Genomic DNA, 13,123 nt, shown 5'->3' with positions numbered 1-13,123 from the left:
TTAAAATCATTACTTTTTCCAAATATAATAATGTTATTCTGGCAAGCCATCCAAATGTGAAAAGAGATTAATTATTCAGAACCCTTAATGGATACTGTTATAACATTTTACCTGTACTACTTAAAAGTTTATAATTTATTCAACAAAATCTGAATGCTTACTATATGCCAAGCATATTATACCTATCCAACTGTAGCCCAACAAATTTATATTAGTTATACATAAAAACTCAAAACTATAAAATCAAAAGTAAAAAAGAAAATATAGATTAAATTGTTACAGCAAAGGTATGATCTTATAGTATTTATTCAAAGCTTCTGGGAGAACAAAATGAGTAATCTTACAGTTTCTCCTATCTCCTGCTCAATCCACTAGCTAATTTGGCCTTTTCTCAAAGTTCTTTTGTAAGAATTTTAGATATTTTTTGTTTCATTAAATGCTGTAACTTTTCCTATTTGTATTTCTTATTAGAAGTATGATTTAATCATTGCTTTATGGCACAGTCGGTAAAGAATCTGCCTGAAATTCAGGAAACCCGGGTTCAGTCCCTGGGTTGGAAAGATCCCCTGGAGAAGGAAATGGCAACCCACTCCAATATTCTTGCCTGGAGAACCCCATGGACAGAGAAGCCTGGGGGGCTACAGTCCATGGGGTGGCAAAGAGTTGGACATGACTTAGTGACTAAACCACTACTATAAATTAATATAATAATTCACCAATTAACTTAAAGCTATAAGTTAACTATAAGACAAACTACAATTATAAAAGTAAATATGGTTGTAGTAATAGAGAAGTTCCCAATGATATACTGTCAATTAAGGAAAACAACAGAATACATTGCCAAGTGGTTCATCTCAGACACAACCCAACCTAATACACTTTCAGATATGCTGAATTGCTCTTTTTACTATAATTAAAGGTATATTTCAATCAGTAAGAGCCGACACGTTTCCTTGAATACACTTTAAAGGGAAAGAATAGCAAGTAGTCTAATTAAACTAATATTAGCTTTAATCAAGAGGCGAGTTCCAAAAGATGTTTGTTCATTTCATTACAAGTATGTTTATGGAGGCCTGCTAAGAGCTAAATGTGATAGACTCTGGGGGATAAAAGCAGCTCATAAAGGAATTTATAAGTCAAATGGTGTGCGTAAAAAAACATGACAAATGCTAGATTAGACGTAATGATGAGAATTCTGAGTATAAAGCTTTTTAAAAAGTGAGTTTCCTCTCATGCTTTTAGTCTTCAGTTCATTTCGGTTCAGTTGCTCAGTCGTGTCCAACTCTGCGACCCCATGGACTGCAGCAAGCCAGGCTTCCCTGTCCATCACCAACTCCTGGAGCTTACTCAAACTCATGTCCATAGAGTTGGTGATGCCATCCAACCATCTCATCCTTTTGGTCTTAACTGCCATAATATTTAGGCTTTCTGATCAAGAGAACATTCATATGCATGCAGACACCTTTCTATATGCCAAAAATAGCATCTGTGCTGCTGTCTAGTAATTGAATTGTGTCGACTCTTTTGTGTCAATACAATCAATACCCCTAGACTGTATTCTGCCAGGCTCCTCTGTCTATGACATTTTCCAGGCAAGAATACTGGAGTGGATAGCCATTTCCTTCTCCAGGGGATCTTCCTGACCCAGGGATAAAACCTGCATCTCCTGCACTGTGAGGCAGATTCTTTGCCACTGAGCCGCCAGGGAAGCCCCCCCAAATAGCATTACATTTGTATAAATTATGTCTCTGGGGAACCTATATCCTTTAAGTGCTTTAAAATCAATAACTCATATTCACAATAGCTTTTCATTTACAATTTTCTTGATAATCCAGTGTTTTTAAAAAGCCTTTGAAGATGCCATTTTTTAGCTCCTGCTTGTTGCTTTTATGAAGTTCATGGATTTTGTTCACGGGTAAATAATGAAGGTTAGTTAGTAGACAGAATAAATATGTGAATTTATCTAGGAAAGATTAGTTATGAGATTTAAAAGCGAGTATATCCCACCTTCCTCCCCCCTCCACACTCACCCCTCTAAAGGGTTAAAATTACTTCTACAAAGGGATGTGCAATGTTACCTGCTGGGAGAAAGATTTTTGGAGTTGTCAGGTTGCTCTGGCTCAGGGTTTTCCGCATCATGACTGCTTTCAAGTATTTCTTCATTCTAAAGTGAAAGAAATTTTGATAAGATCATCAATTTGGGGAGGAGGACTCTTACTTACATTTTTCTATTCCCAAATGTCTTCTCTTTCTTTGTTAAGAAGTCAAGTTCTGGAGAAGTTGTGACCTGCTCAAGCTTAGAAAGAGAGCTAAAGGCAGAGAGGAGATAAGTCTGGGGTCCACTTTTCATAGGCTGGTAATCACAAGTCCGTTCCATCACACTGCCTCCTTGGGCAGTGCAGAGTGGTCACCAATGCAGCTGGTAAAGCCAGCTGATAGTTGGAAGCTCTGCTCCACTATGAGCCACCTCTAAGACCTTGAGCAAATTCACTGAATCTCTTGATTTCCTCCCCTAGAACATGGACCCCATGCAACTGCCTGCCTTGGCCAGGCACAATAGTAACCACTTGCATGAGCTGTCTCACAACAGAAGGTCCTGATAAGGAACAAAGTGCTGCTTCTGAGAGAATTTGAGAGGCGCCAAAAGGAAGGAGGATATGCCAATCCATAATATGTCCTGCCAACCTCCCAGAAACCCTTATGCTGGGATACACCTTGGTTGAGAAATGTTTGTGCTACCAGGAAGGACCTTGAGTTAGACCAAATATGGGCTAAGCAAGATGACTGGCCAGAGACAACCCAGAAAGGTAACCCTTTAAAAATAAAACTTGAGAGCCATGTGGCAGGTTTCCCTGCCATACCTGCCAAACCTGGCTTTGCTTCCCCTGTTACTCTCCACTCAAGCGCCTTTCAAAAAACTCTCTTGCTCTGTCAGTACGTGTGTCTCCTTGGACAGTTCATTTCCGAGTGTTAGAGCCCACTCTTGGGCTCTGTAAGTGGTGGTGGTGGGGGGGAGGGGTTCCCCTTCTGGTAACAGCACTACATGCCAATAGGCTAGGGGATCTTTTTCATAATAACACTGGGCATTTAATTCTCAAGAAGAGACAAGACCCCTACTCAATTTACTTTCAAGAAAATTTCATTTTAACAAGGACGTGAATTTGTGTATCATATTGATAGCAACGGGAGTATTATAATAAAGGTATTAACCAATAATCAGCAAGTAAATAATTAGCCAGCATTTGAGTTCTTCCCACCTGCTATGTTCTGTTTAAATGAGTTATTTTATACTGTCACAAAAGAAAGTAGAGGTTTAGAAGGGGCCCTCTTGCAAAAGTATCATTAAGGGAAATTTAATGAATAAATATAAAGATTCCTTGTAATCTGAGCTAAAAGTTGAAGGAAGAGCTTTGCGCAGTCTCAGATGAACTTGTAGAACAGGTCAGAGTGACAGGCTGCTCAGATAGACGTAAACAATGCAAGAGTATCCTCTACCTGGATTAGCAGAGCGCAGTCAAGTTAAGGTTGTTTCATTATACACAATGCAGACTACAGAAACAGCAATTTTAAAGTGTTCAGTGTATGAAAGAAAACCAAGGATTTACTATCCTTTTATAGATATCTTCCCAAACCTGGTATCATATCCAGAAAACAGGCTAATAAATAAAGGATCTGCGATACTAGCTTTGCTAATTTAGCTCTAAAATATAAGAACAATCTTCCATTCAGTTTCATATTTTTTTTCTTTTAATATAGGATATCATTTCAATGAGAATCTAAAGTTTCACTTCCCCCTATTACATATATTTGACCAGAGACTAGAATTTATTTTTCATTTCAATCATATACAGAAGTAAATATCAGTCCTTGGATTCAAACTAATCTATGTATCTTCACCACACTATCAAAGGTCTTTCTTCACATTTTCTATGTAATGTTGAGCTAATTACTATGGCAGTTAATGTTACACTGCCTCCCTTCCTAGTTCCTCCTCTGTGATATTACCACGACAAAAACACCCACTAGACTTTGAGCTCCAGCCTTACTCACCTTTGAATCCACAACATGCAATACCTTCAGAAAGAGTAGCTATCATTATTAACAAAACTCCCTCTCACTGTAAAACTCGCTTATGCTTGTGAAATGAACTGTGCTCTAACTCTAGTGATCTATTGTTAATATGGTGGATTGTAGAGTAACTTATTTCATGATAACCTATTATAGTGATGGAAAAATAACAGTGACTTTTCAAGGTGCAGGTGTGAAATTTGTCATCTTTTATACAGAATGATAATGCCCCTCTAATTTACAGACTGCCATGTATGAGAGGACTTCACAGGCTTGCTGAAATGCCTGGGTATGGACTTGGTTGTATCAACCTACATTCTTATGGCCACATGTCAGACAGTTGGTGTCAGGGTGGAAGGAGAGTCCTATGTCAATCAAGGTTGACAGAATACAACACCCATGTTTTTGAAGATATATGGGAGAACCCACAGCAGATCTGGGGACTCTTTAAATGAGAGCCTACAGTTAACTGCACTGTATTCCAGTGTTTTGCTAAGGTTTAGATGGATTAGTTTTGGTGCAGTGGCTTTCAAAATCTGACCACAGTCCATAGCAAAAATGTCTACATAATAACACTTACACATATATGTTGTGATTTATAGTTGAGAAATCGATATTTGGTTTTCATCCTATTTCTGGCACAGAGCTCCTAAAATTTCCTGTGTTAAGAGTGTCTTGATATTTATAACAAATCCCTTTCAGCCACACTTAGGTTTATATTAATGAGGTAACTCTTAGGAAGCACCTAGCCATTTTCTCAGAAGCAAAGGTGACAACTTGGGTTTGTCATTGGCCTCTGAAGGGGCTGGGGAGCAGTCTTAATAAGGCTGAGTCCTCATTGTGTGAAATCTGATGCTATCTCCAGGTAGACTGTGTTCAGTTCAGTTCAGTCGCTCAGTCGTGTCAGACTCTCCGCGACCCCATGAATCACAGCACGCCAGGCCTCCCTGTCCATCACCAACTCCCGGAGTTCACTCAAACTCATGTCCACAGAGTCAGTGATGCCATCCAGCCATCTCATTCTCTGTCGTCCCCTTCTCCTCCCGCCCCCAACCTTTCCCAGCATCAGAGTCTTTTCCAGTGAGTCAACTCGTTGCATGAGGTGGCCAAAGTATTGCAGTTTCAGCTTTAACATCAGTCCTTCCAATGAACACCCAGGATTGATCTCCTTTAGAATGGACTGGTTGGATCTCCTTGTAGTACAAGGGACTCTCAAGAGTCTTCTCCAACACCACAGTTCAAAAGCATCAATTCTTCGGCGATCAGCTTTCTTCACAATCCAACTCTCACATCCATACATGACCACGGGAAAAACCATAGCCTTGACTAGACGGACCTTTGTTGGCAAAGTAATGTCTCTGCTTTTTAATATACTATCAAGGTTGGTCATAACAAAGAGGGTAGACTGTGTAGAACTGACTTAATTGTTTGGTGGAGTTGGAAAAAACATACAACAGATGTACATGTAACTGAAAAATGTTTGTGTGATTTTGTGATTGGATACATTCTATTTTAAATTCTATCCCATTGCACTCTATTCTTTTTATTTATTTATAAATGCTAGTAAACCCACCTGAGTTCACTGTTACTACTGTGACCTATAATTTGAAAATCTCTTAAAGAGTGAACACTGAGTAAAAAACATACAAACTGAGGTATGAGGGATAAATCTGGGTGGGAATCCCCGGCTTATTTTTTTTTAAGTGGCCTTAGGTAGCACCTTACTTCTCTATGAGTAAAATAGGTGTAATAACATCTACATCAGAAGGTTATTGTGATTGATGTTGTTCAATCGCTAAGTCGGGTCCCACTCTGTGACCCCATGGACAGCAGCAGGCCAGGCTTCCCTGTCCTTCACTATCTCCTGGAGTTTGCCCAAACTCATGTCCATTGAGTGATGATACCATCCAGCCATCTCATCCTCTGTCGCCCCCTTCTCCTCCTGCCTTCAATCTTTCTCAGCATCAGGGTCTTTTCCAATGACTTAGCTCTTTATAGCCAAAGTACTGCAGCTTCAACTTCAGCATCAGTCTTTCCAATGAATATTCAAGGTTGATTTCCTTTAGGATTGACTGATTTGATCTCCTTGCTGTCTAAGGGATTCTCAAGAGTTTTCTACAGCACAATTCAAAAGCATCAGTTCTTTGGTGCTCTGCCTTCTTCATGATCCAGCTCTCACATCCATACATGACTACTGGAAAAACCATAGTTTTGACTATATGGACCTTTGCTGGCAAACATTAAAATACTTAGCACAAAGGAAAAGCTTAATAAATGGCATTTATGGTTGGTTCTTTTAATATCTACTGGGTAGAGATTACAATAGGCAATTATGTAATGCACTCAGCATGCTGATCTTCAGTAATTGCTGGGCAGTTGCTACCTGCTCATGTATAATAGAGCCCCCACACTTGTCACTAGCTGGGAGATGCTGGCCATGTCACTTAATCTTCCCGGGCATCCATTTTCTTCTGTGTAAAATGAGAGAGGTGAGTAATTTGGCAATTAAATGTTCCTCTGTTTATAATATAAAATACCAACATAGGTGCTATTGCTTCCAATTTTGAGATGAAAGCTAACCTACAGCTAGAGTACTTTTGGGAAACTTTTGAATTAAGTTTCCTGAAAGCTCTATGAGGAGGTGAACATATACAAATAAATGCTTGCTTGTTTTCAAATATTGGTCTTTTGATTCAATTAATGAACAAAGAAAACTGACCACAGACCAACCCACCAATTGCTGCTTTATTTCTCTGTTAGGGTTTCCTTACAAGTCTCACTGAATGAATTATAAAATGAGGTGATTTGAAAGCAGAACAAGTTTCTTGTGAAATCATATCCTGTTTTCCTTCAGTCACCCTGACATGGAAATACCCCAGGGCATCCCAAAGAAGGGATTTTCTCAGTCAACTGGTGCTGTAAAAGGGAACCAACCCACAAACTACTCCTTTGGGAGGCCAATCAGGTGGAGCACTCCCTCCTACTGTGTGTTCATTAAGGAAGGCAGGCTGGCAGCTGCTCCAGGCCCTGCATCACTCCCAGTACCTTAGCCTCTCCCTGGTTTCAAAGTGACACCAACCCACACGCTGTTTTTCCCGAATCACCTTTAATCATGACTTCCTATATCTACTCAACATAGAATCTGATTGTTTTGTCTCCCCTATGTTTTGAAGAAAGACATATTTTCAAAACTTGAAAAAAATAGGCTAAATGCCAACTGTAGTGCTGGAGAAGACTCTTGAGAGTCCCTTGGACTGCAAGGAGATCCAACCAGTCCATTCTAAAGGAGATCAATCCTGGGTGTTCATTGGAAGGACTGATGCTGAAGCTGAAACTCCAATACTTTGGCCACCTCATGCGAAGAGTTGACTCACTGGAAAAGACTCTGATGCTGGGAGGGATTGGGGGCGGGAGGAGACGGGGACGACAGAGGATGCGATGGCTGGATGGCATCACCGACTCGATGGACATGAGTTTGAGTGAACTCCGGGAGTTGGTGATGGACAGGGAGGCCTGGCGTGCTGTGATTCATGGGGTCACAAAGAGTTGGACACGACTGAGCGACTGAACTGAACTGAACTGAAGTGCCAAACCTAAAGGAATTTTGTAAAAAAAAAAATTTTATCTCAATTTCTCTGAAGTATCTATCTTTTAAAAACTTACATTGTAAATATTATCAAGAGCTAATTTTCAATTGATTATTAACCTTTTCCCTCCAAAAGAGAGACAGCAACATCTGAAACAGAATCAAATTAGTTTTTCCCTGAAATTGAGTGATTTTCATTATGATTTTAGGAATGCTTGGAGAGCGACTTCAAATTCATCTCCAACTCTTTTAAAGAGATGGTATCTGGTAATTTAAAAGTATGATTTATTATATTATCACATTTCTTTAAAAGGAAAGCTGCTAGACCTAATTCTGAGAGAGAAAATGGAAGGCAAATAGGGAGCTGAACCACCCTCTTCATTATTTATTTATTTTTATTAAAAATATTTATTTATCTATTTACTTAGCTTATCTATTTACTTACCCATGCGACACTGGATCTTAGTTGCAGCATGCAGGATCTAGTTCCCTGACTGGGGATCGAAACTGAGCCCCCTGTATTGGGAACACAGAGTCTTAGTCACTGACCCAGCAGGGAAGTCCTACCCTCTTTATTTAAAGTATGAAGAGTGATCATTATAAGAAGTGTTTAAGCCTCTTCTGGCACTGTAAATTAATAATGAAAACCCAAGAAAGCAAAAGAGGTATGGAAAGTAAGAATCTCTGAATAAAATAGCCAACAGACAGCGTGTGAGTTGCTATTACAGATTTACAAGATCACAAATGCTGAATTCAGCCTGCATAAGTCCTCGCTTTCTATTGCTCCTCCTGAGTGCTCTACTCCAAAGAATAGCAAGGAAAGACAAGAAAGCATTCCTCAGTGATCAGTGCAAAGAAATAGAGGAAAACAACAGAATGGGAAAGACTAGAGGTCTCTTCAAGAAAATTAGAGATACCAAGGGAACATTTCATGCAAAGATGGGCACAATAAAGGACAGAAATGGTATGGACCTAACAGAAGCAGAAGATATTAAGAAGAGGTGGCAAGAATACACAGAACTGTACAAAAAAGATCTGCACAACCCAGATAGTCATGATGGTGTGATCACTCACCTAGAGCCAGACATCCAGGAACACAAAGTCAAGTGGGCCTTAGGAAGCATCACTAAGAACAAAGCTAGTGGAGGTGATAGAATTCCAGTTGAGCTATTTCAAATCCTAAAAGATGATGCTGTGAAAGTGCTGCACTCAATATGCCAGCAAATTTGGAAAACTCAGCAGTGGCCACAGCACTGGAAAAGGTCAGTTTTCATTCCAATCCTAAAGAAAGGCAAAGCCAAAGAATGCTCAAACTACCACACAATTGCACTCATCTCATACACTGGCAAAGTAATGCTCAAAATTCTCCAAGTCAGGCTTCAATAGTATGTGAACTATGAACTTCCAGATGTTCAAGCTGGTTTAGAAAAGACAGAGGAACCAGAGATCAAATTGCCAACATCCACTGGATCATTGCAAAAGCAAGAGCGTACCAGAAAAACATCTATTTCTGCTTTATTGACTATACCATAGCCTTTGACTGTATAGATCACAACAAACTGTGGAAAATTCTTCAAGAGATGGGAATCCCAGATCAACTGACCTGTCTCTTGAGAAATCTGTATGCAAGTCAGGAAGCAACAGTTAGAACTGGACATGGAACAACAGACTGGTTCCAAATAGGAAAAGGAGTACGTCAAGGCTGTATATTGTCACCCTGCTTATTTAACTTATATGTAGAGTAGATCAAGAGAAACACTGGGCTGGATGAATCACAAATTGGAATCAAGATTGCCAGGAGACATATCAATAACCTCAGATATGCAGATGACACCATCCTTGTGGCAGAAAGTGAAGAAGAACTAAAGAGCCTCTTGATGAAAGTGAAAGAAAAGAGTGAAAAATTTGTCTTAAAGCTCAACATTCAGAAAACTAAGATCATGGCATCTGGTCCCATCACTTCATGGCAAATAGATGGGGAAACAGTGGAAACAGTGTCAGACTTTTATTTTTTTGGGCTCCAAAATCACTGCAGATGGTGACTGCAGCCATGATGGTGATTGCAGATGGTCATTGCAGTAAAAGACGCTTACTCCTTAGAAGGAAAATTATGACCAACATAGACAGCGTATTAAAAAGCAGAGACATTACTTTGCCAACAAAGGTCCAGCTAGTCAAAGCTATGGTTTTTCCAGTAGTCATGTATGGATGTGAGAGTTGGACTATAAAGAAAGCTGAGTGCCAAAGAATTGATGCTTTTGAACTGTGGTGTTGGACAAGACTCTCGAGAGTCCCTTTGACTACAACGACATCCAACCAGTCCATCCTAAAGGAGATCAGTCCTGAGTGTTCATTGGAAGGACTGATGTTGAAGCTGAAATTCCAATACTTTGGCTACCTGATGTGAAGAGCTGACTTATTTGAAAAGACCCTGATGCTGGGAGGGATTGGGACAGGAGGAGAAGGGGACGACAGGATGAGATGGCTGGATGGCATCACCGACTCAATGGACATGAGTTTGGGTGAACTCTGGGAGTTGGTGATGGACAGGGAGGCCTGGCGTGCTGTGGTTCATGGGGTTGCAAAGAATCGGACATGACTGAGCTGAACTGAACTGAGTGCTCTATGTTGGCTAACAAATTCATCTACTGAGGGATCCAAGATGAAAAACTTGAAGGACTCTTCAATGTCTTCCTTTCCTTCCCCATTAAATCTATCCTCTTATTTCTCTGCCTTGATCTATTCCTTAATTCATCAAACTTTCTTGAACAGTGTAGAGTATTCCTGGGGAGGGGGGCAGCGGACCATCTGGACTAATGGGTATGAGCTCTGCCATCTTCTTTTTTTGCCACTGCCATTAGTAGGGTCTCAACATCGAAATCTCAGCTAAGATTGACAAGATTGACAAGTGACAAGTGCTGGCAGGTGGTCAGCCTGTCTGTCTTCATCATATTACTCTCCATTGCTGTATCCATGTCGTGACAGTACACAGGTGCCATTGTTGGCAAAAACCCTCAACCAAAGCCTTAAGCAACCTGTCTTTGGTCTATCTTCCCAGTTTTCTTGGACTATTCCCAGAATAGCCTATGCTCCCTTCAGGTTTCTGAGGCTTTACTCCTTCCCCATCGTGGACTGGCCTTCTCTGTCTTATCTACCTTTCAAAGCTGCATTTATTCTTTTTTTTAAATAGGTTTTATTTTTCAGAGTAGTTTTAGGTTCCATGCAAAAGTGAATGGAAGGCAGAGATCCCCTGTCCCCAGCCCCCACGGTCACATCCCCAGAGGGTATACTTGCTGCAAACAAGAACCTGCACTGACAGTCAGGTCATAAAGTACTTTTCTGCCCTAAAATTCCTCTGTGCTCTGCCTATTTATCCCTCCTCCCCACTAACCCTTGGCGACCACTGATCTTTTGCTGTCTCCATGGGTTCTGCCTTTTCTAGAACGTCCTAGAGTTGAAATTGCACAGCTTGTACCATTCACCTCAGTGCCTTCAACTGCATCGTGTTCAAAGTTGCGTTTATTCTTTCTTTAAAATTTTCAGTTGGAGGATACTTGCTTTACAGTGTTGTGTTGGTTTCAGCTGTATAACAATAGAAATTCGCTATAAGCATCTATATGTGTCTGATACTGGAAATCAGCTGTAAGGATCTATCCCCTCCCTCTTGATACCCCCATCCCACTCCTCTAGGTTGCCACGGAGCACCAGAGGGAGCATATGGGACAAACTGAGAGAGTAGCACTGACATATGTACACTACCACGTATAAAGTAGCTAGCTAGTGAGAAACTGCTATGAAACACCAGGAATCCAGACTGGCACTCTGTACTTATTCTTTAAAGTTCAAATGCCACCTTCTTTGAAAAAACATTCCCGACACACTTGTTATGAACTGTCCCCTCTTCTGCCTTCTCAGTTCAGTTCAGTCGCTCAGTCGTGTCCTGTCCGACTCTTTGTGACCCCATGGACTGCAGCATGCCAGGCTTCCCTGTCCATCACCAACTCCCGGAGCTTACTCAAACTCATGTCCATGAGCTTACTCAAACTTCTGCCTTCTAATACATGATATTCCTTTTACCAGGGGTATGTCATTCTACTTTATATTATAAATTATTAGAAATAGGTTGTTTCTCCCCTGAAACTTATAAGTTTCTTGAGTTTAGGTCCCATATTAGAATTGTTTCCCATATGTGACCCATAGCAATAGCTTTGATATTTATTAAATTGAGCTGAATAAGCCATAAGCCACCCAAATTGGACACATCAAATATTTCAGTCAGGTCAACTTTGTATTGGTCAAAGAGCAAAGCCAACAGTGGTCTTACTGTTATTCTTTTTTTTTTTCATGCAGTTCCTTCAGTGAAAAATACATTCTTATAGGTGAATATAGTCACAACCTCACTCTCCTACTTTCTGGACCCTGTATTAACCTCAGTTCAGTTCAGTCGCTCAGTCGTGTCCGACTCTCCGCGACCCCATGAATCACAGCACGCCAGGCCTCCCTGTCCATCACCAACGCCCGGAGTTCACTCAAACTCATGTCCACAGAGTCGGTGATGCCATCCAGCCATCTCATTCTCGGTCGTCCCCTTCTCCTCCCGCCCCCAACCTTTCCCAGCATCAGATTCTTTTCCAGTGAGTCAACTCGTCGCATGAGGTGGCCAAAGTATTGGAGTTTCAGCTTTAGCATCAGTCCCTCCAATGAACATCTAGGATTGATCTCCTCTAGAATGGACTGGTTGGATCTCCTTGCAGTATAAGGGACTCTCAAGAGTCTTCTCCAACACCACAGTTCAAAAGCATCGATTCTTCGGCGGTCAGCCTTCTTCACAGTCCAACTCTCACATCCATACATGACCACGGGAAAAACCATTGCCTTGACTAGACGGACCTTGGTTGGCAAAGTAATGTCTCTGCTTTTTAATATACTATCAAGGTTGGTCATAACTTTCCTTCCAAGGAGCAAGCGTCTTTTAATTTCATGGCTGCAATCAGCATCTGCAGTGATTTTGGAGCCCAAAAAAACAAAGTCTGACACTGTTTCCACTGTTTTTCCATCTATTTCCCATGAAGTGATGGGACCAGATGCCATGATCTTTGTTTTCTGAGACCCATATTTACCTTAATAATTTCTTCTCTGTCTGAATGACCTACACATATAGCCTCTAGCCCCATGTGACCAAAAGTGCAGTCCTTATACCACCCGCATTCTAGTCACCATATGCACAAGTTAAAAATTCAGATTCCTGGGCCCTGCCCCAGACCTCCTGAATTAGCATCTCTAGGGCTGGAGCCTGAGAATCTGTTTTGTGAATAAGCTTCTCAGGGTTGTAGTACATAGGAAACCTTAAGAATCTTCATTCTAGAAACTGATCAGAGAGCTTGGCTGGGGAGCTCAAGATTTGGTGGATTCTTTGAATTTCTTATTATCTCTAAGAATGACCAGACTTCAAAACATCACAGAAAGTGA

General features: G+C 40.8%; 1 protein-coding gene across 7 annotated transcripts in view; it reads right to left on the bottom strand.

Moving 5' to 3' along the window:
• MCF2L2 (MCF.2 cell line derived transforming sequence-like 2) overlaps window positions 1-13,123 on the bottom strand; it is a 299,932-nt gene that overhangs the window by 118,181 nt on the left and 168,628 nt on the right. For all 7 annotated transcript variants that reach the window (XM_055409620.2, XM_055409628.2, XM_055409637.2 and 4 more), the window contains exon 15: window positions 2,079-2,164. In XM_055409620.2, coding sequence (XP_055265595.2) covers window positions 2,079-2,164 — 86 coding nt within the window. The remainder of the gene's footprint in view (window positions 1-2,078; window positions 2,165-13,123) is intronic.

Source organism: Moschus berezovskii, chromosome 1, assembly GCF_049115385.1.
Source record: "Moschus berezovskii isolate FMDL1 chromosome 1, NW_MosBer_1.0, whole genome shotgun sequence".
Classification (NCBI taxonomy): Eukaryota; Metazoa; Chordata; class Mammalia; order Artiodactyla; family Moschidae; genus Moschus; species Moschus berezovskii.
Note: the sequence above shows the minus strand (reverse complement) of the source record. Positions and strands in the feature narration are given on the sequence as shown.